At 34.0% G+C, this 26,856-nt stretch overlaps 3 protein-coding genes across 7 annotated transcripts; all 3 read left to right on the top strand.

Annotated features, from left to right (window-relative positions):
- The first annotated feature begins 153 nt into the window (after positions 1-153).
- LOC142527661 (FH protein interacting protein FIP2-like) lies at positions 154-4,694 on the top strand. Of its 2 annotated transcripts, none has more exons than XM_075632540.1 (11): positions 154-341; positions 700-809; positions 1,125-1,259; positions 1,723-1,878; positions 2,522-2,605; positions 3,222-3,268; positions 3,474-3,547; positions 3,754-3,812; positions 3,900-3,959; positions 4,279-4,359; positions 4,468-4,694. In XM_075632540.1, the coding sequence occupies exons 1-11, from the start codon at positions 296-298 to the stop codon at positions 4,519-4,521; spliced, it is 906 nt and encodes a 301-aa protein (XP_075488655.1). In that variant the 5' UTR covers positions 154-295; the 3' UTR covers positions 4,522-4,694. The 2 variants fall into 2 exon arrangements, with proteins under 2 accessions (XP_075488655.1, XP_075488663.1); XM_075632548.1 differs by having other exon boundaries at positions 203-360.
- Positions 4,695-8,961: 4,267 nt separating this feature from the next.
- Positions 8,962-11,505, top strand: LOC142527653 (protein VAPYRIN-like). Of its 2 annotated transcripts, XM_075632525.1 has the most exons (2): positions 8,962-9,781; positions 9,917-11,505. In XM_075632525.1, exons 1-2 carry the CDS (start codon positions 9,636-9,638, stop codon positions 11,250-11,252), a joined length of 1,482 nt encoding a protein of 493 aa, XP_075488640.1. In that variant the 5' UTR covers positions 8,962-9,635; the 3' UTR covers positions 11,253-11,505. The 2 variants fall into 2 exon arrangements, with proteins under 2 accessions (XP_075488640.1, XP_075488633.1); XM_075632518.1 differs by having other exon boundaries at positions 8,962-11,505.
- A 4,461-nt stretch (positions 11,506-15,966) lies between these two features.
- On the top strand, positions 15,967-21,131 carry LOC142527638 (5-methyltetrahydropteroyltriglutamate--homocysteine methyltransferase-like). 3 transcript variants are annotated; one of them, XM_075632499.1, is made up of 12 exons: positions 15,967-16,089; positions 17,184-17,537; positions 17,629-17,716; positions 17,912-18,039; positions 18,136-18,527; positions 18,604-18,767; positions 18,954-19,034; positions 19,117-19,283; positions 19,365-19,470; positions 19,583-19,833; positions 19,917-20,118; positions 20,461-21,131. In XM_075632499.1, exons 2-12 carry the CDS (start codon positions 17,188-17,190, stop codon positions 20,827-20,829), a joined length of 2,298 nt encoding a protein of 765 aa, XP_075488614.1. In that variant the 5' UTR covers positions 15,967-16,089; positions 17,184-17,187; the 3' UTR covers positions 20,830-21,131. The 3 variants fall into 3 exon arrangements, with proteins under 3 accessions (XP_075488614.1, XP_075488621.1, XP_075488609.1); XM_075632506.1 differs by lacking the exon at positions 15,967-16,089 and adding an exon at positions 16,170-16,290; XM_075632494.1 differs by lacking the exon at positions 15,967-16,089 and adding an exon at positions 16,732-16,808.
- Positions 21,132-26,856: the final 5,725 nt, after the last annotated feature.

Genomic DNA, 26,856 nt, shown 5'->3' with positions numbered 1-26,856 from the left:
ATTGACACCACCGAACCCAAATTTAAGTTTGGGGATTTAAATTACAATTTAAATAAAAAATAAGTACAAATTTGCCGAGTTTAATTAAAGAACAAATGAGGGAGCGATGTCAATTAAATTCATAACTACGGGACTATTCTGCAAATATTTATTTCGTCCTTTGTTCCCATTCGTTTGCCGACATCATTTCATCTGTGCGTCGTCGTTTTAATACCAACTCACCACCGCAAAATTCTAGCCCTCAGAAGTCGGAATTATCCATAATTATCAGCTCAAAAACCTCAATATTTGGAAAATGACCTTCGCCCAAGCTTCTTCTAACATGGTCCGCCTTAACATCGGTAATTCTCAAAATAACGTGTTCGTATTGTGTTTTTATTTGTGATTATGAACTTGATTTGATGAAATTCCAGCACCTATTGATCACCTGTGAAGCTATATTTATGTGAAAGGTGGACTGATTTTGTAGCCATTTTGTATTATTTAATTTCTGTTACCTCTTTTGACTGCTCGAGTACATTGATAGTTTCGTACATAGAGAGTTATCTGAACTAGTTTTGTGATAGTGTGATGATATATTTTAGTGGGATTTTAGTTTGAGGGAGATTGATGGAGTTTTTTTTAAATCATGTGTGAACATAATTTTTGGAAAGTATTCATCCTGTATTATACGATGAGCCTCGTGTTTCTGTTATTTAGGGGGCAAAAAGTTTTGCACAACAATCGATACCTTGACTCAGCGTGAGCCTGATTCAATGCTTGCGGCAATGTTCAGTGGCCGCCACACTATCTGTCAGGATACTGATAAGGTATAACAACAGCAAGAGATGCATTCCCAAGCTATGTTTTGTTTCATTATGTTATCCTCAAACCTGTCAATTGAGAAGGTTGCTTAAACAGAAAGATAAATAAAAGACGCTAGACATGAAATGAATGATGTTAGAGGCGATGTATTTCAAGGAGCCATGATTTTGATTCAAGATGTATTTTGTTATTTTACCGAATTCTCTCCATCTGTCGTTTTAAGCTTTTCAAAGCCCCAGCATTGTATGAACTTTGATGTAATATTTAATGGTTTTTCTGCTAATATATATAATTGATGGTTTCTACTGATGTTGCCACAGGGCTATGTTTTTGTTGATAGAGATGGGAAACATTTTCGACATATTTTGAATTGGTTGAGGGACGGTGAAGTTCCTATTTTGGAAGATTGTGAATATTCTGGGCTTTTGAGAGAGGCTGAATATTTCCAGCTTCTTGTGAGCCTTTCCTCACTGTTTGTTGATCACGTCGTTTTAAATTGTTCCTAATTCTTTATTAATGATGAGATATTTAAATTATGTGGCAAGTGTTGCATGTGACCTGGAATAATGTGCTTGTTTCTTTCAAGTTCTTTTTTGAGACTTTCTTTTATTAAATGATAATATTTCTTCTACTTTAAAACTCGATGACAGGTAAAAAAATTTTAATAAATTTCAGTCCATGCATGGATAGATTTTTTTTCTTTTTCTTTTCTTTTGTTAAATAGGATCATAAATTCATATGCCACAGTTGAAAACAATTTTTGTAGTACGCTTAATAGCCAAAAAAACGGAGGGGAAAGAAACTTGGATTTGAGAAAATATAGAATAAATTTTCAGGTCAGGGGGGTGATTATCTTTCCTTTGCCTTACTAAGTCTCTTTGTGAATGAGCATATCTGAAAATGCCATGTACTTTCCAGGGCTTAATTGATGGGATTAAAACATCGTTGATCAAGAGGAAGGTGGATGAGGAGATGGGTACTGAACTGACACGCATTGATATTATTAAATGCATTCAGTCTGAGAAAGTGAGATTTCGAGGAGTCAATCTCTCTGGACTTGATCTTTCAAAACTGGTACTACTTTATTTATCTTACTAATCGATTCCGACACTTGTTTCCACTGGACTGAAATCTTTAACTGAGTTCTGATGTTGTGATGAACACTTATGCCTTGTTATAATATCCCAAAGCTAGAGAAAAGTAGACAACTGAAGAAAAGGAAAATATAAAACTAGTAAACGATTTACAAGATTACTTTGGTTACCACCGGATGCTAGAAACTTAAGTTTGTTTGTACCTAGACACATTTTCTGGTATAGACACATTTTCTGGTAATTGAGTTAATATTCCTTCATGGGTTATGAAACAGGTGTTTGTTAGCTATTCAATGTAAGTCATTTGTTCCTTTTAGCTTATCATGTGAATTCGCTCACATTATCATGTCTGATAAGACCCATTATTTCCATTGTAGTTTATTATAAATTTATTAAGAAAATTGCATTAACTTTTTGCTTCAAAGCACGTGGTTTGTGGTTTATCTGTGAACCATGTGGCTTGCTATAAGATGGTTAAGTTTTGGCTATCAGTGTGGTTTATCATGCTTTCTTTAACCAACTGTAGAGAATTTATGTCCATGAATTTCCTAGTTTTTTTCCTGCTTCCATTCAACTTGTCCTCTACTCTGATCAGCTTCTTGCAACTTTTGTTTAAACTGTAGGACCTATCTTTTGTGGACTTTAGTTATGCATGTCTAAAAAATGTCTTCTTCTCACGCGCCAATCTCCAATGTGCGAAGTTTAAGGTGGGTATTATCATCTCTTTCGAGTGGAAAATGTAAATTATTCTCCTTCATAGATGGTTGGTGCTGCCACATCTCCTGTAACATGTATGTATTTCTTATTTTTTTAAGAATGTATGTCTATGTTTTAATCTATTGGAAAGTGGTGCTTTAAAATTCAGACAGTAGATCATGAAAAGAAATGCTAGGACTTTTATGGAGACTATTTGTAGATTATATATGTTACGCTTTTAAATTGTAGATTCTTGTCCCCTCCCTCGTATAGAAGATAAAGTGTAAATGGACTTTGGATTTATGGAAAATATGAAATTATGTCATCTCTTACAGTTCGTGACTGATTTTTTTCCTTTTTTTTTAATCTTGATTGTGATAAAATTACTTGTGCACATATGCTGTGGAATTTTATGCATATTTGTTGGTTCTTAACCGATATATGAATGTAAGATAAAGGATACAGTTTGGTTCTTTTGAACGTTAAGAAGTTAAATCCACCAGTTTCCTTTTCTTGTTGCTAGCAGCCTAAAACCGCATTTCTGGGATTTTTTTTTCTTTTTGGAACTTTATAACATGAAGACACTTGTGATATTCATCATATTAGAATGTTTTAATTTTGTGACAGGATGTGGATGCCGAGGCTTCCATATTTCACAACGCAACATTGAGAGAGTAAGATTATCAATACAAGGAGTTTTATCGTTTCAGGGAGTTGTTTGATTATTATTATCATTTGTTTGGAGTAGATTCCCACATAATGCTTTCCAGCACATGAATTTCTGGGATAAGAATATGTGACTCCTGCTGGAATTGTTATTTGGGTTAAGTTCATATATATTCTTTGTCGTCTCTAATGAATTTAATTTGCCTATGAAAGATGTGAATTTACGGGGGCTAATCTTCGTGGGGCGCTTTTAGCTGGGGCCAACCTCCAGAGTGCAAATCTACAAGGTGATTCTCTCTGCACTTCAAATATGTGTCGAAAAATACGTATTCATAGTTCTTCACCACCAGGCTCGTCGGTACATGAGTTTCAAGGAAGAGTATATTTTGTACATATGTGCCTCTGTTTGTTTGAAGGTTTTTAACGTTTTTAAGTATGTTGCAAGTTTCGGAGGTTATAATTACGTATTAAATTGTAATTTTTCATATTACAGATGCTTGTTTGATAAACTGTAGCTTCTGCGGAGCAGAGTTACGTTCGGCACATCTGCAGGTGTTATCCCGATTCTTTTGAAATACTGTCAAGATTTATTTTTTGACATGATTTATTGAAGAAAGCCATTTTTTTTAACTATTTCAGACTGCTGATCTAACCAATGCCAACTTAGAAGGAGCTAATCTTGAAGGAGCAAATCTGAAGGTAAAAATACTGTATTTGTTTCATGTGATTTATTTCCTAGTACCATCACAAAATTATATGTAAGAGAATTATACTCCTAATGTCATTGTTGTATTGTGCCGAATAATTCTTCTTGTTATCTCAAGCATACCAAGTAATTCTTTTTCTTGAAAATAACTTTTTTTTGCGGTGTCCAAATTTCTCATCTTAAATCGATTGAATTGACCCCGGAAACAATCAAAACTGGTTCTTTGCACTGAAAAGTTACCTAGTTTCAGTAATAGGGTGTCATTGTCTTCAGCTAAACTCGTGATGGACACTTGGTATGTGTGTATCGCAGGGCGCGAAGTTAACTAATGCAAATCTGAGAGGTGCAAATCTACAGAGAGCTTATTTGCGGGATGTAAATCTTCGCGACGCGGTAAGTCATTGAGCAAAGGGAAAGAATTTTAAACTCGAGCCACAACCAGTGGAGAACACACACACTACGTGTCTGCAAATCAATATTTGTCTTGATATGTTTTGACAGGATTTGGAAGGTGCAAAACTTGATGGTGCCAATTTACTTGGAGCAATCAGGTGATCGGACAAGCTTCTGCACATCACATCATATGTCTGATTGGCGATAAAATTTAATGTACATTGATGTAGTAATTTAAGTTTTTGTTTCCAACCTGGTGACGAATATTAATTTAAGAATAAACTTCTGTGAGTTGTTTTTGAGTGTGAATTTTATACACTGCAAACAATTCTTCTGGTCACAACTCTTTTCACAAAAAAATGAAATTTTACATAATTAACCAAAATGTTTGGGCCATAGAAAATCTGACGTTGTTACTCATAGAAAATGTCTGAAAATATACGTTCCTTATCATGTCTATCTATTTTTTCGGTTTATTAATAATTTATTTTTATGATTTATAAACATTTTCAGTGGATTAATTCATATTTAATTAATGAAATGCAAATTAGTTTTTTAGTTGATTAAATAAAATGCACACATGCTCCATTGAATAAAAATGGAACCTCAACCTAGCCAGGATGGCAAATTCTGAGTATGTCGGCAAGTTTTGATTCATACAATATCCTTTCGTACAATGTCGGTTGATTCATACAATATCCTTTCATACAACATGAAAGTGATTCAAGCATTCGTTCAGAGTCGACAACCCAACACATTGATCGGGACACATGAATTAAATTGTTCATGTCGAATAATTTTGAAATCATATTCCAAAATGTTTTTAAAAATAATTTTGAAATATATAAATCGACGTGGCATGATTGAAATATATAAATGCATTTCGTGGAACCCTCAATAATTGAATACGCTATTGTTTCTCGAGATGATGAAACGTGTACTTTTTTTCTTTTAATAATATGAAAGCATCTCCATCCTTTATTTCAGATTCACAAGTCTCAATCGTGGCATTATTTGGAAAATATAGAATATAATAATTAATATAGTATGGAACTGAATATTAATCATCAATTTCCACTATCTTTATTCCCTAGAAATATTATGTAATTCTCTATATTTTCCATCAATGTGTATAATATTTGTGTGTGTATACACAGAGATACATGTATATGTAATTTGTAAACATTCATTTGGATTATTTCGCATATCAAAATTGAATAAGATATTTATCTCTTATTTAATTATATGTATAATAGTTTGATATTTTATAATATTCTCACAAAAACTGACGTGAGGTCGTCTCACGAATCAATCTTGTAACATAAAAAATGTTATTTTTAATTTCAAAAGTATTATTTTTTATTCTAGATATGAATCGGGTAAATTGTACACATGACATGTACTCGTAAAATAATTTATTATAGACATATAATTTTAAACAGGTAAAGAATATATTCGTCTCCCTTTCTAGTGCCTATAAATATGTAAACTCACTCCCAACTTCTCATCAAACAAACACGATCTATATATCTACTCAATATTATTGCATTTACTTTGCACATTTAGGGTTTGAAAAATATAAAGTAGAAAAAAATGGCTGGAATCATGCACAAGATAGAAGAGAAGTTCAAGGGTGGGAAGAAGGAAGGCGAGAAACACGGCGAGCACAAGGGTGAAGGCCACGCCCAGTTCATAAATCCCGAACACGGATACGGCGAGCACAAGGCCGAACGCAAGGAGGGTGTGGCAGATAAGATAAAGGGCAAGATCCATGGCGAGGGCGGAAAAGATAAGAAGAAGAAAGAAAGAAAAATCAAAAAACATGGACACGGCCATGGGGACAGTAGCAGCAGCAGCGACAGCGATTGAAACTTATGATATCTAAAGGTATAATTTTTTAGCTTTCGATTATATGGTGGAGACGATAGAAACTTTATTTTTCATGGGTTTTTGAAATATTTGATTTTTGAGTAGGTTTTTTCACGAATTTTTATTTGTGAGACGGTCCACCCTACCGATATTCACGATAAAAAGTAATACTATTGGCATAAAAGTAATATTTTTTCATGGAATACCCAAATAAGATATCTGTATCGTAAAATATAATTCGTGAGACCATTTCATTTCACGCGAGTTTTTACTTTGATTTTTTTGTCCTCTTGGAATATTTCAGTTTTACTTTATATATCAATGGCTTAAGCTAATGTTTCCTCTGACCTTTTGATTTCTTAATTTTGCAGGTTATGGGGTTTGCTTTCTTGTATTCCACTTTGTCTTTAAATTGCAAATTAGGGGAAAGCAAATAAAATAAAATAAAATGAAATGAAGTATTGTGTTTATAAATTGTCTACCAATCTTACTATATACGTTACATGTGATGATCTGATTATCGTAATTGTTATGCTTTTATATGCAATTTATAAATAATAAAAATAAATATATTTTGTCCAATCTTTCTGTTTAATTTATTTTCTTGCAAAGTTTCTCTTTCATAAAATGTTTCGCGATGGCTTGTAATATCAAGATAAGATTATATCTTAAATCCAATTATAACAAAGTCTCCTTCGATTGATCATAAAAATAAATGTTGTGGTAGCTTTGATAATTATAAATTTGTAAGGTATGAGATGCAAATAATAATGACTGTTTGCCCAATTAGTCAATAAAAAAAACTTTTTTAATTTGCGTCGTAACAAGAAAAAAAAAATCTTTACTAGCTACTTTGCATACGCGGTGCGTGTGTACAGTTTTTTTTTTAAATTATCTATGAACTAAAATGAAATTTGATAAATTATCGAGGGACTAAAGTGCTATTTGAATCAGTTGTAATTTTAAAAAAACAAATAAAAAAGTTTTTTGAAATTAAAAAAAATAAAAACAAAAATGTAATTTTGATATCAAATGAGTGCAAAATTGAGAAAACAAAAAACAGACCAATTTTTTGTCGTTATTAGAGAGATTCTTAATAATATTAATAGATTATATATTACACATGTTGTGTGTATGTATAATTTACTAATTGAATAATTATAATTTTTTAAATTAGTAATTGTGGTTTAATAATAATAATAACTATTAATTTAATTAATTACTATTTTTATCGTATTTGTATGTTATGAATGGTATAATCATTTAAAAATTCAAATTTTTTTATAAAGATTAAATAAATGTTTTAGTAGTTATAAAATTTTTAGAAAGTGGATACGATAGTGATAAAATAATACATAAATTTACTAAAATAGATTTTTATAATACTTTTTATTAAATGAAAATAAAATATTTTTATAATTTTAAAGTAGTTTAAAAAATTCACAATGGCACTAAATTTAGTTACTATAGATTCTTAAATCAGTCAAAGAAATAAGAAGCATGACCAAACATATCGAAAACTAGACGAGAGTCGAAGAGTTAAGATATCGAGATCCTAATATGTAAAAATGGATATTTTAGAAAATTTAAAATCACCCAAAAAAGAGAACCATAGTACTTCTATTGAAGGTTCTTTTTTCTTGCCTAAAATATGCAAAATATAGATGTTTGCACACTTTTTTTGGAATACATACGTGTCAGATGTTAAAAAACATCGATATGTGTGAAAAACTAAAAAAAATTTGACTTATAATAATCAACCGACGATGAATTTCTAATCTTTGTTCGTTCTAATTTCCTGATCTAATATACACCAAAAACAATGAGTTGAAATGAAAAAGATGTTGAAATTGAAAGGTGAAATACGATGAACAATTCCTAGACATGATTTATGTACATAAAAACTAAAAAAAGTTGATAAGAAAATGCTGGAAACTAGACTAGAAATATGAGAAAATGCTGGAAACTAGATTCACTAATTTGTAGATTTGCTGCTGGATATAACATCAAAATGATTCCGAAGCCTTGTATCTGCACAAGGACCATAGAATAAGTCATATATTTGACAAATTCCATGAATGGACAGTAACAAATTCTTTGGAGGACCCTATACGACGAGCCATGAGACAACCTTAAAATCTTTCTAGTTTATGTTCTTGTTAACGGATTTAGATTTACGAGGGGATTTCAGATCAAAACATTTGAAATCGATGGATTTGAAATAACTAAATTGAATAGTGAATTCAAAATTGAAGCATACAAATATAATTAGCTAACATAATAAATTTCAAATCCTTGTATCTAATTTTGAACCAAATAGATACAATATATTTGATGTATGAATTTGAAATCAAATCCACATAATTATTTCGATCCAAACACAATCTTATTCTATATCAAGCATTCATTAAGGCCGTAATTATTCGTTGAAAGAATTTAGAATATGTCTCTTATGAGACGGTCTCATGAATCTTTATCTGTGAGATGAGTCAACCCTATCGATATTCATAATAAAAAGTAATACTCTTAGCATAAAAAATAATATTTTTTCATGGATGACCCAAATAAGAGATATGTCTCACAAAATACGACTCGTGATACCGTCTCACACAAGTTTTTGTCATTATTTGAAATCATTTACTTTCATGTGTCACGTTCTTGAACTTTAATCCGAATATTTTTTTTTTCCACCAGAAAACATTACAAGGCACTGAAAATGACCTCGATAAAAAAGCAAAAAATTATGTTGAGTTTTATTTTTTGAGTTCGTTATGTAACATTGTTTAATTTCTGCCATAAAAATATCGCCACGTGAGAAGAATTTGAATATTTTTTTTGCCTGAAATTATTAAATTGATTATAAATATTCAATCAACATGGCAAAATAGTCCTGTTTACAACAATTCCTAGGCCCATTCCTACTCACAATTGAATTAATTTATACTGTGCATATTATTTTATAAATCAAGAGATATTTGTGTTAACTAAGTTTGATGTCTAAAATAGATTAAGGTTTCTTTCACAAACTATATCACTTTCCTACATTACTCTTATTTTTATGGGAAAAAAATACTAAAACAAAAATTCAAACTCAAAATTAGATAGAGAATAATCATTTTAACTATAATTATATGTTTTAATGAAAATTTATTATGCATTAACTTATATTATAAATTAAAATTTAATATACATGCATTGATATCACAAGTCGGACAGAGAATAGAACAAGTCTTCATTGATTTCATCTCCAACAAGTGGTGCTGCCTTGTTAAAGCCGGCTGCTGAATTATTCCTCTTTCATATATTTTGCCACTCCATTCAGTTGGTTGGAGTTTTACACTTTCAACAAATGATCTTCATATACCATTGCAAAACATTCGAACTTGAAAGAGTGAAGAATTCCAAGAATGGACAGGCTAGTAAGCTTGGAGCCATCCAACACTGTGGCGATCAAAATAGAACAGGGGCATAAATGCTCCGGTTCGATCAGTTTACGCAATGTTATGCACACCATGCCTGTTGCATTTCGCATCCAACCGTTGAACAAGACACGGTACACAGTTGTCCCGCACTCCGGGATCATACTACCTCTGACCACACTCACACTTGAAATCACTTACCATCTTTCCCCGAATTCTTCGCTACCATACCGGTACCCGCATTGTGATGATTCGTTCATTTTGCAAAGTGTGGTGGCTCCCGGAGCAGGTGTCAAGAATCCAACATCGACTTATGATTCGGTTCCGAACGATTGGTTCACTAACAAGAAGAAGCAGGTGTATTCTGATAGTGGGATCAAGATCATGTTTGTTGGATCGATGGTTTTGAGCAGTTTGGTAGCTAAAGGTTGTATGGATGAAATCAGGGAGGTTCTTGAAAAGAGTGACCCGAATTCGAGAGCTGCTGATTCTGTTGATTCTGAGGGAAGTTCTTTGTTACACTTGGCTATTGCTCAGAGTAGGCCTGATTTGGTCCAGTTGTTGCTTGAATTCGAGCCAGATATCGAGGCTACTGACAGAACCGGATCGAGCCCAGTCGAGGCGGCTTCTGCCTCGGGGGAAGAACTGATAGTTGAGCTACTCTTGGCTCACAAAGCCAGCCCGGAAAGATCAGAATTTTCCACTTGGGGTCCAATCCATCTTGCTGCGGGGAATGGCCATGTTCAAGTTCTCAGGCATCTTTTATTCAAAGGTGCTAATCCGAATTCGCTTACGAAACACGGAAACACTGCACTGCACTTAGCCGTCGAAGAGAAAAGAAAAGACTGTGCCCGGCTGCTGCTCGCCAATGCCGCTAGATGCGATATTCGAAACACAAGTGATGGTGACACACCTCTGCACATAGCCTCCACCTTAGGAGATGAGAAACTGGTGAAACTTTTGCTCCACAAAGGGGCGAATAAAGATATAAGGAACAAACAACGGAAGACGGCCTACGATCTTGCTGTTGAAAACGGGCACTCAAAGCTATTTAACGACTTAAAACTCGCCGACAAACTATGTACGGCAGCGAGGAAGGGAGAGCTGAGGATGATCCATAAGCTTCTTGAGAACGGGGCATCGATTCACGGGAGGGACCAGAACGGCTGGACCGCACTTCACCGTGCCTCATTTAAGGGACGTATCGATGTGACACGAGTATTAATCGAAAGGGGCATCGAGGTTAATGCAAAAGATGAAGATGGATACACGGCGTTGCACTGTGCTGCAGAGTCGGGCCAGGCGGAAGTGATCGAATTGCTCGTAAAGAGAGGAGCTGACGTTGAAGCAAAAACCAATAAAGGTGTTACAGCCGTTCAAATTGCTGAATCTTTAAACTATACAGGGATTATTAGGATTCTCGTACAGGGAGGAGCTGCAAAAGATGGCGTTTCACAGCTTAAAAATAAGCAAAATTCAGTGGCATTTGGTAAGGGGATTTCTAGCAGAGAAATGGACGGTGGTGGTGTTAAGAAAAATCCGAATCATAGCACAAGAGCTCGTCGGAGTAGCTTCGATCACTACGCTCCATTAGCCGTGGTCTGAGCTTGGAAACACACTTGATGTGATATATTTGAGTTTCATGTGTAATATTTTTTTAAAAAAAGTATGTGTTGCATACTAAATCATATAAAGTCATCACTTCGATTTAGTTTCAGGAAAATAACTGATTCATTAAGTGAGAAGTGGAAGCAGCATTCTTTTTCAGATTATAGGAAAATCAGCATATTTATTATGAGTGTTGATTCACAGGGATAGAAGTGCTAAAATATGTTTGAAACTTGTTGGAACGTCGAGCATGTACGTACCTTCGTCTCTACGGTTATTATCACGGTTCAGACTGTGTTACACCACACTTAGGCTACGGTTAGTTGAACGATAAAATAATGAAATGATTAAGACAGAAATGATAAAAAGAATGATTGAAATAAAAATATAATAAATAATGATAAAATAATATTATGTTTAGTATGATAGTTAAGAATGCGATAATTAATAATCTTTTGATGAATTGACAAAATTGCCCTTCCACTATTGCGACGGTCAACGGCGGTGGTGGTCGGCCGGTGGTGTGGTTGCCGGCGACGGCGGCAGTGGCGGTTGGCCGACAGGCGGGATGGGGTGGTCGGCAGCGGCGATGGTCGGTGGTCGGCCGACGGTGGGGGTTGCCGTCCGGCGGTCGGTGGAGGGAATTGGTGGTGAGTTTGGATTTAGGAGAAGGGTAAAATTGGAAAAATATGATGGATTAAAAGTGTGATAAATAATCATAGGGGTGAGGAGTGATTATTTTAATCCACCTAATATAATCTAATCATTCATAGGAGAAATTGACTTGGTTAAATAAAAAACGTACCAAACATGATATTATGTGGGTTAAAAAAATAAACTCACCTAATCAAGGCAACCAAACGCAGTAATATATTTAACACATGAAGTTCAACTGATAATTTAAATTTAAATAAAAAGTTATATCTTGCAATCAATCTCACAGTTTGGGAATTGGTGGTTCGACTGTTTTCACATCAAAAGGTGGGATTACTTCAAATCTGGTGCTGTTTGCTTGAGATGATGGTTGGAACTAAGAGCATGCCCTTTATTGGAGATTATAGAACTAAAGAGTTCAGTCAACAAATAAATAGCACATATTAATTTTTGTAAATTAAATGATGCACGTTATAAAAACCGTTTGTTTATAAAAATCAATACCTGTTATATACCAAAAATCGGGTTTATTTCATCCTACCCATGTGGGCATTGCCCCCATAATAAGATGGATGATCAAGATTTGCTCATGCATATATAGGACCCAATTTTTTTTTTGTATGTGTGACAAGATCTTATCCGTTGAAATGAAATGAGGGTAGTGCCCTACGTAGATAGCAAAAATTGTACCAAATGAACAGGCAAATCTAGTCGGGTTTACTTTAATTAGGGATCTGACAATATTTATTTACAATCTAATTCATATTTGACTGTGTATTATTGAACTCAAAACATAGTCAACTTGTTGTTAATTAACAAAGCATTTAGCATGCTGCACCACGATTATTCTTAATTACGTTTTTGAATATTAGAAAAAGAGATGGAATAAATCAAATAATATTAATGACGCCAGCATGACCAAATATCGGTTAAATCATGTGTATATATATGAACAATATAAAAATTGTCAGGGAAGGAGACAGAAAAACAAAATTAGGAAACGAGAAAACATTTATTAAAAATTTTAAGAGTGGTAAGAACAAATTTTAGAGAGAAATAAAAATAATTTATAGTACTTGTGAGATGGTATCACGAATCTTTATATGTGAGACAAGTCAACCCTACCGGTATTCACAATAAAAAATAATACTTTTAGCATAAAAAATAATATTTTTTCATGAATGACCCAAATAAAAGATTCGACCCATGAAATTTATCTCTGAGATCGTCTCACAAGAGTTTCTGTGTTGAAAAATTGAGGGACGACTGCACCCAACAACCCCCACTAACTCCGTGTCTGAAAATGGTTACATTACTATAGATATAAAATTGAACAAAATAAACAGAGAAATGAAAATAGAATTTAAATTAAATAATAACACTGAAGCATGTTGTGCACATACTCTCGCATTTAATATATATATTTTTTATCACTAACTAACACATTCTGTTATTTAATTTCACTATAAATATCAATTAAAAAATATCGTTTAATTTTTTATGTAATTTTTTTAAGTATATGTTAAAAAATAAATAGAGTGATGCATAAAATATAATTTAGCCGTCATCTATTGTATTTAAGGTTCTGTAATTTCACATATCTACATTATAGCGTTTTAAAGAGCTATTTCCAGCTATTTATTTTAGTTTCCTATTCACGAGGCTCGATTTATCTGTATTTACTTTGATTTTTATTATTGCTATTAATAATAAATTATTTTCTATTTTTTAAAAGTTTATTTTTAGATTATTGCGTGTGAGAGAAAGTAGAGATCTGAATAAATTTTTAAAAGAAAGAACTATGCAAATTATAGAGGAGTAGGTATCTTATGAGACAGTCTCACGAATCTTTATCTGTGAGACAAGTAAACTATAGTAATATTCACAGTAAAAAATAATAGTCTTAGCATAAAAAAATAATATTTTTTTTATAAATGATCCAAATAAAAAATATGTCTCACAAAATATGAGCATGACATTGTATCCCCTCAGATTTTTATCATCATAGGGATGGCGATCCCGTCAATTGATATCAAATGGAGGGAAATGGGCCGTTCATTGCCCGTGTCTGCACGGACAGAGTGAAACATTTCGAGGGAAAATTATGGTAATTGAGTTGTCGCAGTGCCGAAATTTGGAGGGTGTACCACGTGGCACGCCGCCATTCCTACCAACTATTGCCACCAAAGTCACCAAACCACTCTTGGGAATGGCGATCCCAATTGTTTTTCTTTTACTTTGTCAAAATTACCCCCTCGGTACTGTGTTCTGCCCAGGGGTTCATGGGGCGCGTGACAGACCGACTTTGAAGTCAACAAATATTTACACACAGGTAAATAGTTAAAGTGAATCGAGGACCTCTCACTTCGAATAAAACTTCACCTCTAAAATCATGAAATAATAATCACGGTGAAAAACTCTTGACCTATACATTTTTTGTTAGATTTGAGATAAAAGTTCGATTACTAGGTTTTGCTGAGGTTCAATTCTAACTTGAATAGATAACAAGTAAAATGCCAATTTTAATTTTGTATGTATTCGACTATAACGTTTTTAGTTATTTATTTTTTGTTTAATCATTAGTAGTTTTGTAATTATGTAATGACGATCAATTTTAGCTATTCTAATTTCTAGAATCGCGTGTTTATCACTTTACCAAAAGCTATAATTAGAGATAATTGTGCAAATCAAATATTTTAAAACGTACATCAGCACAAGAGCTACGTTTCAATTGTTCTACTCAGCAGAGACAATTATTGCATCCTAATAATCACCTTCTCAATAATTACATTACTTGTACTCAATTGAAATAAAAAATTTGATTTATGGCTCTAATAACAACTTTATGATCGAATGCTTGTTACTTTATCAAAAGTTAAAGCTGGTGGTAATAGTACAACCTCAAATATTTTAAATCGTGCAGCAACACAAACACTACATTTTGATTGCTCTATCCAGCATGAACGATTATTGCAATCCAACGTAATCAAAATCATATAACTAAATTATTAATATTGTTGATAAATTTTTATAGTTATATAATTAATAAATATCTCGTGACATGCCTATGTGTTCAATAACATAATTATAAAAATTTAATAATGATTTTGACAAGAACGACTAAAATTGATATTTGAAACTTATACGACTATATTGATTCAAATAAAGATACAAGATAAAAAAAAATGAATAGGTCTCTTGTGAGACGGTCTCACGAACCTTTATCTATGAGACGGGTCAATCCTACCAATATTCACAATAAAAAGTAATACTCTTAGCATAAAAAGTAATATTTGTTCATGGATCGCCCAAATAATAGATCCGTCTCACAAAATACGACCCGTGAGACCGCATCACACAAGTTTTTGGCTAAAAAAATATCACATCTTATTATATACATTATCAGTGTTCTAAAAAACGATAAACGGACAGTTACCCACCATATATGTTATTAAAATTGACATTTTTCGTTATCTATATTATATCTATACTTCTATACTATATTATTAAGTGTGAGGATATGATAATAACTACCTAGATAGGACACCAACTTTTTTTTTTCAATTTTACCCTTATATGATACTAATATTACACTTTTGTTTTTGTTTTTTTTAAATTTCAACACACACTTTTTTTTATTTCAACCATTCAAATATCAATTTAGTCTCTCCATAATTTGTCAAATTTCATTTTAGTCCATCGATAATGATAAAAAAAATTATACACACACATCGCGTGTGCAAAGTAACTAGTTATACAAAATTGTTGTGGTTCAGTTACCTCACGACATTGAACCGGACTGAATTGGTGTATAAATACTAATTGATTTGCTATATTTGAATTAAAACTATATTTCAGATAAAACAAAAAAAATAAGTCGTCAAATCAATTTAAATAAAAGAAAACAATCAGTATTGTTCGATTTACTATCCACGTATCCTAAAGCACGCGCCTCAGTATCCGCGCGTCACCCAGTTACCCCCGTCAAAATTTCACCGAATTCTACATATAAAATAAAATAAAATAAAAATATAAAAATAAAAATATGAAGATTTCATTTTTGTTAAATAATCTCGTCTATAAATAATCTCATCAGCCTGCTCCTTAAACTCGTGTCTTCCCATTCTCTCCATCTCCCTCGCCTCAATTCAACCGCTCCCCGTCTCCATTTCCCCGAAAAGTATGGATTTCCTGTCCCTCTCTATTCCTCTTCTGTATTTATATTTTTTTGCTGAACTTCTTATTTCGTTCGTTCGTTCGTTCTGTTGAGTCCTTTTTTTTTTGCTATTAAACTCGCGATTTTGTGGTTTTTTTTTGGTAGATTTGTGGTTTTTGAATTGCATTTTTGAAGGTTTTTACAACGTTTCGCTTAGATCTATCGGTGAGGTTCTGTTTTGTTTGTTTTCATGTGGTTTTTGATGCTGTGATTTTCATTCACTTTCTGTGTCCTGCGTGATGATTGAATTCGATTCCAAATCGGTTGGATAGAGTTATGAGACGACAATCCTTACCTTGAGCTAGTTTTGGGTTTGGGTGAGCTCTCAATCTTATTCTGTTATGAGAGCTCGGACCACCGGAGTTGTATACATGGACTTGGCCAGTCGGGTTGAAATAGGTCCAAGTCCTAATCTTTTAACACATTTTGATGTCGGTTTTGTGTGTTTTGGAATCTCGATGCAGGTAATGAGCTGACGTGGCTTTAGTAAGAAGTTGTAATTGGGTGGCAGGGCTGGAATTCGTGTGGATAGGCTATAAGTAGTTTCGAGGTGGTGAGTGTTGGAAGTTGTAGATCTGGATTTGAGATTTCGCATTGAATAGATCTGGCTTGAAGTGGATAATGAGAGTGTGTAGTCCGATTAAATTTGTCGGCATTGTGCCCCTGGTTCGGGTTTCCTGCACGTAATGGTTTCCTGTGTTTGGATCTGGAATTTTTCATTTTTTTCCCAATAAGTATTTTGGATCTTAGAACTCATAGTGGTTGATTTAACACCACCATATAGTGGAATCGTCGTGGAGATTTGATTAGTATAATCCGTGTGAGATCTGTTTTAGCCATTTTCCGTGTTTGGTCATTTGATGCGTTTTTTATTTTTAATTATTAAGAAAATATAGATATACGGGCTGCATGTGAGCCATGTGTTTAATAGAGTCAGGCATCTCACTTAATTAAAATGTAGAATTTTATTAACACGATTTGATCGTACGCATCACCTATGTGATATTTGTGTTGTACTGTTTAAATCGTGATCTGATTGAATGAATTTGATGAACCAGAAAAATGGCATCTCACATCGTTGGATACCCACGTATGGGCCCTAAGAGAGAGCTGAAGTTTGCTCTGGAATCTTTCTGGGATGGCAAAAGCAGCGCGGAGGATTTGGAAAAGGTGTCTGCTGACCTCAGGGCATCCATCTGGAAGCAGATGTCTGATGCCGGGATCAAGTACATTCCTAGCAACACATTCTCTTACTATGATCAGGTACTTGATACAACTGCGATGCTTGGTGCTGTCCCCTCGAGATACAATTGGAGTGGCACTGAGATTGGTTTCTCAACCTACTTTTCCATGGCAAGAGGAAATGCCTCAGTTCCTGCTATGGAAATGACCAAGTGGTTTGACACAAACTAGTAAGTGATGCGTAAGACTCCTCATAGCCCTAGACGGTTCATCTTTATGTTGGTGATGTTTTTTAAAGTTAACATTATTTTGCCTTTGCAGCCACTTTATTGTACCAGAATTGGGGCCAGATTTGAAATTTTCATATGCTTCCCACAAAGCTGTGAACGAGTACAAAGAGGCTAAAGCGGTATGAGCGCTCTGTAAATCTCCTTCTATGTTTCTAGTTTTATCAATAAACAGAAATGTGTGTTTTTCTAAAAGATGGCAGCCATTGCCCTCTCATCTGTGTATTTCAAGTGTCGTTGCATAATCGATGTCTCGTTGTTAACTAAAAGTTTGTTTGATTTGTTACTGCCATCTGACGGGTTTCACCTTCACGCAGCTTGGTGTTGATACCGTTCCTGTACTTGTCGGCCCAGTTACATACTTGTTGCTTTCTAAACCAGCCAAGGGTGTTGAGAAGACTTTCCCTCTTCTCTCTCTGCTTCACAAAATTCTTCCTATCTACAAGTAAGAAAACATGTTACGTTAATTTTTAACCAGTTGACAGTCTCATTCATCACATTGTCGAACCAATTTGGTATATAAATGGATGTATACATGCAGGGAAGTTATTGCTGAATTGAAGGCAGCAGGTGCTTCATGGATCCAGTTTGATGAGCCCACCCTTGTATTGGATCTTGACTCTCACCAACTGGAAGCGTTCACCAAGGCATATGCTGAATTAGAATCAAGCTTATCTGGGCTTAATGTTCTTATCGAGACTTACTTTGCTGATGTCCCTGTGGCGGCATTCAAAACCCTCACCTCTCTTGCCGGAGTCGCTGGGTTTGGTTTTGATTTGGTCCGTGGTAGCAAGACCCTTGATTTAATCAAGAGCGAATTCCCTTCTGGAAAAATCCTTTTTGCTGGAGTGGTTGATGGCAGGAACATCTGGGGTAATGATCTGGATGCATCTCTCATAACCCTGCAGTCTCTTGAAGGAATTGTGGGAAAAGGTATATTGGCTAACTCCTGGATTTACTAGGTATCAATTTACTTTTATGGAGAGTCATTTTCTCACTTTTCGTGCAGATAAGCTTGTTGTGTCCACCTCCTCCTCCCTTCTCCACACTGCTGTGGATCTTGTGAATGAGCCTAAGCTGGACCAAGAAATTAAATCCTGGCTCGCATTTGCTGCGCAAAAAATTTTTGAAGTTGATGCTTTGGCAAAGGCACTGGCTGGAAAGAAGGACGAGGTATATAATTCATAACTGCGCAGTCATATGAATTGAGGACAAATTATTTTCATTTGAACCTTTTTCCTAAATAAATTTTGTTCATCATTATACTGTTCACGTCTTTCCACAATTTCTTTATAGTTTTGTCTGGAACATGATGATGAATAAACTAATATGCTCTGGTTGTTATTTTTTGCTTGTCAGGCATTCTTCTCTGCTAATTCTGCTGCTCAGGCTTCCAGGAAATCCTCTCCGAGGGTGAATAATGAAGCTGTCCAAAAGGCTGTAAGTAGTTAATCTGCATATTTACCATTTGATAGAGTTCTCTCTCGTGCTTATCAATCTGCTCTACTTTTTTGCAAACCAGGCTGCTGCTTTGAAGGGCTCTGACCATCGTCGTGCTACCAATGTTAGTGCTAGACTTGATGCCCAACAAAAAAAGCTTAACCTTCCAATCCTACCAACCACCACCATTGGTTCCTTCCCTCAGACCATTGAACTCAGAAGAGTCCGCCGTGAATACAAAGCCAAAAAGTGAGTGATTCTCTCTTCCTCTGCACTTTGTAATCGGCAGACTTAAGATCATATATTTTAAAGCTACATTTCGTTTTGTAGGATCTCTGAGGAGGAATATATCTCATCTATCAAAGAGGAGATCAACAAAGTTGTCAAGCTTCAGGAGGAGCTCGACATTGATGTTCTTGTTCATGGAGAGCCAGAGGTAAGCCAATGGAATGATAATAAATAAGCTATTTATCACATGTTCGGACAAATCGAAGCTTCTATGAAGTCATTGTGACTATATCTTTATGTTTTGAATATTTTAATTCCAGAGGAACGACATGGTTGAGTACTTCGGCGAGCAATTGTCTGGCTTTGCCTTCACTGCCAATGGGTGGGTGCAATCTTATGGATCTCGCTGTGTGAAGCCACCAATCATTTATGGTGATGTGAGTCGCCCCAAGCCAATGACCGTCTTCTGGTCCACTGCTGCTCAGAGCATGACCAAGCGCCCAATGAAGGGAATGCTTACAGGCCCAGTTACCATTCTCAACTGGTCCTTCGTACGAAACGACCAACCCAGGTCTATTTCTGTCCTGGAAAGATATGGCATTTCTTGTTTGTCACTATTTAAACGTATTCTGACACACATTTCTTGTTTCTCAGATTCGAAACCTGCTATCAGATCGCCTTGGCCATTAAGCACGAAGTCGAGGATCTTGAGAAGGCAGGAATCACAGTGATCCAAATCGACGAAGCTGCACTGAGAGAAGGATTGCCTCTGAGGAAGGCTGAACATGCTTTCTATCTAGACTGGGCCGTCCACTCATTCCGAATCACCAACACCGGTGTCCAGGACACGACCCAGGTTCGTCCCGTTTGCCTCTCTTTTTTTAGTCAGTTATTTTATCGCATTAAAAAACGTCAGCGTGTTCGATTTTTTACAAAGAAATGGTTTCTAGCATGATATAGTCAGTTATAAAAAAAACCCTGGAGCAAGAAGCTTTCTTATATGCACGACCAACGAGCATGTATATTAATACTATATTTTTTCCCCCGAGTTCCGCTTTGTTCCTGAATGGTCATGTAAGGTACAAAATTATTTTTTGCGTTTTAAACCAAGTTTTTAGGCAAAATTGTAATGTATGTACCCAACACTATAATACCCCCTGACCAAACTGACCAAACCTTCATCCTTTTAACACTACAGATCCACACCCACATGTGCTACTCCAACTTCAATGACATCATCCACTCCATCATCGACATGGATGCTGATGTGATCACAATTGAGAACTCCCGGTCTGATGAGAAGCTGCTATCCGTTTTCCGTGAAGGTGTGAAATACGGTGCTGGAATTGGTCCTGGTGTATACGATATCCACTCCCCGAGAATACCCTCTACCGAAGAAATTGCGGACCGAATCAACAAGATGCTTGCTGTTCTTGAAACCAACATCTTGTGGGTAAATCCAGATTGTGGTCTGAAAACGCGCAAGTATGGTGAAGTGAAGCCTGCACTCAAAAACATGGTTTCTGCTGCAAAACTCCTTCGCACTCGCCTTGCAAGTGCTAAATGAGCAAATTTAAAGGTGCCACACACACGTACCAGTTTCTATGATCAGTCGTTTCTCTCAATTTCTACGAAATGGTTTCTCATTATTGAATAACTTGTTGTTTGTCATGAAAAAGTCATTCAGCGGTTGTAGGCTGCCAAATGGCCTTTTATTTTTGTTTTTGGTTTTTTATCTTTCACGCTTCTGAAGTGTTGTATTTTGGATTTTGAGGTGTATCTTGATCAAGAGAAATGGAAATATCTGTATTCAGAACAAGTAGCTAAATTTGCTGTATCTAATTTATTTGCATTATCTTACAGTTTCAAGGTGGTGTGAAAGTGTTTACGAATTGAATCGAGTAAAAAAAGCTGCTAAACTAAAGTGAGATTTTACGACTTCTTAACTTGATATTCGATTTATCTCAATTAAATTTGATATGCAACTTAGAACATGAATTATTGTGGGGTTGACTTTGAATTCCGTTTATTTGGTTTGAGTTTAAATATTAACTTCAATCAAAGATCATATACAAGTGCATTAATTGAATTATTTTTTAACATACACAATATTAGTTTCCAAATTATTTATTTTAACGTCCCTTAATAATTTTATTAGGTGCATGCACATAATTAACATAATATATCAGTGAATAATATTAATGCTGAAATGAAATTAATTTATTGAAAATTAAATGCTTTACATCTTTTTCATATTAGAATTAGAGTTAGAATTAAGTTTTCAATAATATATCCAGTCCGTCCAAAAAAAAAATTGTTATATAAGCGCGCCCGTATATATATATATTCTAGAGTTTATTGTATTATGTTGTACTCCACAAAGTTTGTGTTGCATTTGTGATTTGCATAATTTACGTGTCATGAGCATTTAAATTTATATGTGATCATATATTGATTTTTTATAACTATTATTATTTAGTTTTATTTTTTTTCACATCTATTTACTTAAGAAGGTCGGTTGGTTCTTGATGCCGTTAAAATAAATGAGTCGCGTAAACTGCGCACACGAGATCCGACTGGTTAGCAAACTAGTCCACTTGGCCCGCAAATGAGCTCACCTGGCTGGTAAACGGTTCCACATAGACTATACACAATTAATTTCACGGGACGTCACCTGCGTCACGAACACTTGTCAAGTGGGCGTCGGGAGGGTTCCCGACGTAGACACTCCGATGCTCAAGTCAGTAAGCAGTTCCAAGAAAACTCAGAGAACTCAAGAACTTTTATAAAAAATGAGAGCATACCTTGAATTGTCTGGGAATTCCTCTATTTATAGATTTTTAAGAGCGTCTAAAGGGCTTGGGCTTTTGCAATCATAATCAATATTTTGGACCTCAATAGTGCTAAATCCAATTGATTTTATTAACCCAACGAATAATTGATCTTATAGCCATCATAGGCCCCCCACTCTCGAATTGATTTTATTAACCCAACAAATAATTGATCTTATACCATCAGTTCTATTTATACATAAAGCGAGAATTACTTCCGAGTACTTGCAGTTCAAGTGCAATAGGTTAATAATAATATTTTTTTATAAAATGGTTTTTTGGTCGTGAATTCCCAATAAAAAATTCATATTTTTAATAGAAAAATCACAAGTGAAATTTTTAAAAATTAAATACTTGGATAAATACATATTTTCTTATTATTTTTCATGATATGTTGATCTAATGAAAATATTATGTTGTGAATGAAAAACTGGATGCAATCATAAAATAGATATTTATTTTAAAATAAATATTATAATATCACATTTATTTTAATTTTTTTTCATCATCGATATGATCTATCAAGTAAATAATAATTGTTTTTTTAATTGAATCATTATTGTTAGGATCGAGTGCTTATCATTAGACAAAAAAATATGCATGTTAATTTTTTTTATACTTATGGCATCGCAGAATGCCAATACTTGGTTGCTAATGTGTCAGTTTGTTAGGCCAATATGTTCGAGAGGCACCTGTCTATCTGTTGGTGTTGTCTCGTATACATTACAAATTACTCTTACATGGATGTCAAACGGACTGGCGAAGTGGGCCAGCCTACAGCCCATTGGAACCCGTCATTTTGGCGGGCCACTAAATTGTCAACCTAGCCCAACCTTACATTTCCCTATCTCCGGTCATGTTCCACTAGAGATATTATTATTCTTTAAGATCTGGTGTAACTCTTTTATGACACATCTAGCCAATCTGATCAAGCGGTACAACGTCAACAGCTTGACACACTAGAACTTTCAGGAGGCCACATATAGTTACTAATGCACGCTTAACCCAAAAAATATAAAAATCTGATTTATTTGTACATTAGAGAAATAAAAAAATATAAAAACTTATTTATAATTATATTTTCTTAAAAAAAATAAATAAATCTATTCTACCTGTATTAAATATAAAGCGTTCTTGATTATGCCCCAGAAAGAGCCCGAGTCTCCCTTGCTCGAGAAGACTAAGAAGGATCGGGAAGCCAAGGTAGGCTGGGCCAAGAACCAGTATGGGTGAAGAAAGTGTTCTTATATAAACATAATTGAGTATGCAACAACTAGAAAAACATATTAGAACAACATATACTTTGACACACTTGGGCTCTTAGCTTAGCCCGAGCGGTGTAAAAAGACCATGATAATGGAACAATGGCTCTGTCTGTGTGCTCACATCATGACCACTACCCTAGTATCACGAGACAGACATCGATTATGGGCTCAGAGGTATGGATCACAAAGCTTCGAAATCATTATTATGTCAGTCATCACACGTAAAGGTGATATAACAAGACTGAAAATAGTATGAGTTGTCAGTAGTGACAGTGTCATGTGGGCATGACATGTGCAACTATTTTATCATGAGGAGTAGTCGGGTACTGAAAACAAGGTCATTATTATCTTTACCTCTATAAATACTCAGATATATTTAAACATTTAGGACATTGACTTAACATTTTTTCAAAAGCATTCACTATGTACTTTCTATATCACATTTTTCTTTGCGTGAATATTTGATTGACTTGAGTGCTAAATTGGCTATGTCGGAAAACCTTCCGACGCCCCACTAAAGTTTTTTTTTACGTGTGCAGAACACTCAGCCCGGGGTCTCTCTATCCGATTTCCAGCACTCCTAGGAAAGGAACATAACTAGGCTCGGTAAATTGCTCATCGAACTCATCCAATGTACCCACACATAACAGTTCTTATTTGAATTATATAGAAATAATTAGAACAGACAACTCAAAGGGTAAAAGTATGATTCAATCAAGGTGGGTGAATAATGAGCTGTTTTTTATTTGAATTAGAGGCGGATCCATAAATTAGATTTGAGGCGAGCTTAAACTTGATGTGATTAATTACATATTATTAAAGATAATTTTGAATTATAAAAAAATAATGGTCAAGGTAAGAGTGTCTAGAATTTTTTTTATTTATCTACAAAAATACCATAATCACATGAGATCAACTTTTAAATTTGAATCAAGATGAACGAACGCGGAAGAAAATTTTGGGGCTAAAAAATGCAAAAGAGATTTTTAAAATGTGGGTATAATTTTTTTTAAAGCAATAGCAATCACTGGATCCATCATAAGGGTAATGCCCTCGAGGTAGATTGAAATATACTATGTTTTTGATGATTTAACTCTGATACAGGCTTCAATGAGGTGTTTCTGATATTGTCCTTTTGTTGCGGGTGTTTTGTTCCAACGTTTTTTTGGTCTTCTATTTTATTGGGTTTGAACACGTATGTTGTGTTTGGATTGATGAATTTTACTTGTAAGTAAATATATATATAACCATTTTTTATTAACGATATCGTTGAAAAAAATTATTACTTAAAAAGTCAAATTTCAAAATAATATGAATAAATAACATATTTATTTTTACATGTAAATATATTATAACTCATTTTATGATATTTTTATAAAATTTATGAAAGATCAAGAGATCATATCAAACAAGAAATACAAAAATAAAAGAATATAAATTTAGCTTTTTAAAGGAAACTTAATTTAATATACATTTAGCTTTTTAAAATTTAGCTTTTTTTCCCGAGTAATTTAAAAATTAATTTTTCACTGAGTTATATACGCCTATATCTTTGCTTAATTTATTAATTTTTGGATCTAAACTCCGGTTGAATTCAACATATCCTTATATTAGACATATTGAGATATACCTTAACAAAAATAAAAGAAAACGACAAACTTTATTTCTCCTATTTTGAAGTATTGGAGGTTGTTTTGTTTTATTTTTATATTTTTTTATCAAATGAATCTTAATGTGTGTAATATGAACTTTATTCTCGTCACATTTGTCATGTAGGAGAGAATTCATGTCAAAAAAACTATCAAAACAAAAAAATACTTTTAACAAGTCACAGAACTAAAACCTAAAACAAACCAATTTAAAATATTAAATTTATAATTTTTTCCTAACAATTAGGTATCCTGCAAATGAATTAAACATAAAAGTAATAATAGTTAATATAATATACGAATCAAAATTTAAAAAGCTAAATGTATATTTTCATGGGTATGAGATTCAGACAATAAATGAATGAAATGAGAAATATATGTGTCTTACCACATATAAATCAGGAAAGAAATATGTAGTTGAAAAACTATCAATGCTCCACACTGGATTGCATTATACATATATAAGTCCAATTGAATCGAACACGGTAATTGATATTTCTTCAATATTGATCAATTTGCATGATCGATTAGGACATCCTGGTTCAACAATGATACGAATAATTATAGAAAATACACATGGTCATCCGCTGAAAGACCATAAGATCTTTCAAAACAATAAGTTTCAATGCAAAACATGTTCTCTTAGAAAACTTATTATAAGACCATCATCAGCTAAAATCCAAAATGAATCACCTATGTTTCTCGAACGTATTCAGGGTGATATTTGTGGGTCAATTCATCCACCATGTGGACCATTTAGTATTTTATGTGATTGATCAATGTCTCCAGCAGATGGTCACATGTATGTTTATTATCAATCCACAATGTGGCATTTGCAAGATTACTTGCTCAAATAATAAAACTACGGAATCAATTTCCCGATCATACAATCAAGAAAATTAGACTTGATAATACTGATAAATTTACTTCTCAGACTTTCAAGGATTATTGTATGTCAATGAGAATCACTGTTGAGCATCCAGTGGCTCATGTACATACACAAAATGGATTAGCCGAATCATTGATTAAACGTCTACAACTGATTGTTAGACCAATGATTATGAAAACAAAACTCCATGTTTCCATATGGGGTCATGCAATTTTACATGCTGCTATATTAATTCGTATCAGACCAAGTGTATATCATAAATACTCTCCATTGCAGCTTGCATTTGGTAAATAACCAGATATTTCTCATCTGAGAATTTTTGGATGTATGATATATGTGCCTATTGCACCACCTCAACGAACAAAAATGGGACCTCAAAGAAATATCGGAATTTATGTTGATTATGATAGCCCATCAATAATTCAATATCTTGAACCTCAGACAGGCGACGTGTTTACAACACGTTTTGTTGATTGTCATTTTAACGAGGAAATCTTCCCAATATTAGGGGGAGAAAAGAAAGATATCGAAAAATAAATTACATGGTATACATCATCATTGTTACATATGGATCAAAGAACTAAACAATGTCAAAAAGATGTATAACAAATTGTGCACTTGCAAATAATAGCAAATCAGATACCAGATGCATTTGCAGACACAAAAGGGGTAAATAAATCATATATACATGTTGTAAATGCCCCTGCTCGAATTGAAATGCAAAAGAAACAAATTAAAGATACTCATGATGTCATTAAACGCTGAAGCGTGGATGGCCAATCGGTTCCAATGATAAAAATCCTCGAAAAAGAAAAAGCATAGAGAAACACGATGATCATAAAATAGATAATGATATTCCAACATAAATACATGATGATAAAAATGTTCCGTCAGAACCATAAACTGACGAGAATCGTGAAATCTCTATCAGTTATATTAATACTGGAAAAATATGGAATC

The sequence above is a fragment of the Primulina tabacum genome, chromosome 2 (assembly GCF_025594145.1).
Source record: "Primulina tabacum isolate GXHZ01 chromosome 2, ASM2559414v2, whole genome shotgun sequence".
NCBI lineage: Eukaryota > Viridiplantae > Streptophyta > Magnoliopsida > Lamiales > Gesneriaceae > Primulina > Primulina tabacum.
Note: the sequence above shows the minus strand (reverse complement) of the source record. Positions and strands in the feature narration are given on the sequence as shown.

What these genes read in the sequence shown, in the direction of transcription:
- LOC142527661 (XM_075632540.1), top strand. Translation starts at nt 296, where the DNA reads ATGACCTTCGCCCAAGCTTCTTCTAACATGGTCCGCCTTAACATCG. An exon ending in CATGGTCCGCCTTAACATCG is followed by an intron (nt 342 to 699) that starts GTAATTCTCAAA and finishes TCTGTTATTTAG; the next exon opens with GGGGCAAAAAGTTTTGCACA. An exon ending in TCTGTCAGGATACTGATAAG is followed by an intron (nt 810 to 1,124) that starts GTATAACAACAG and finishes ATGTTGCCACAG; the next exon opens with GGCTATGTTTTTGTTGATAG.
- LOC142527653 (XM_075632518.1), top strand. Translation starts at nt 9,636, where the DNA reads ATGGACAGGCTAGTAAGCTTGGAGCCATCCAACACTGTGGCGATCAAA.
- LOC142527638 (XM_075632494.1), top strand. Translation starts at nt 16,747, where the DNA reads ATGAGAGTGTGTAGTCCGATTAAATTTGTCGGCATTGTGCCCCTGGTT. An exon ending in AAGTGGTTTGACACAAACTA is followed by an intron (nt 17,538 to 17,628) that starts GTAAGTGATGCG and finishes TTGCCTTTGCAG; the next exon opens with CCACTTTATTGTACCAGAAT. An exon ending in TGAAGGAATTGTGGGAAAAG is followed by an intron (nt 18,528 to 18,603) that starts GTATATTGGCTA and finishes CTTTTCGTGCAG; the next exon opens with ATAAGCTTGTTGTGTCCACC.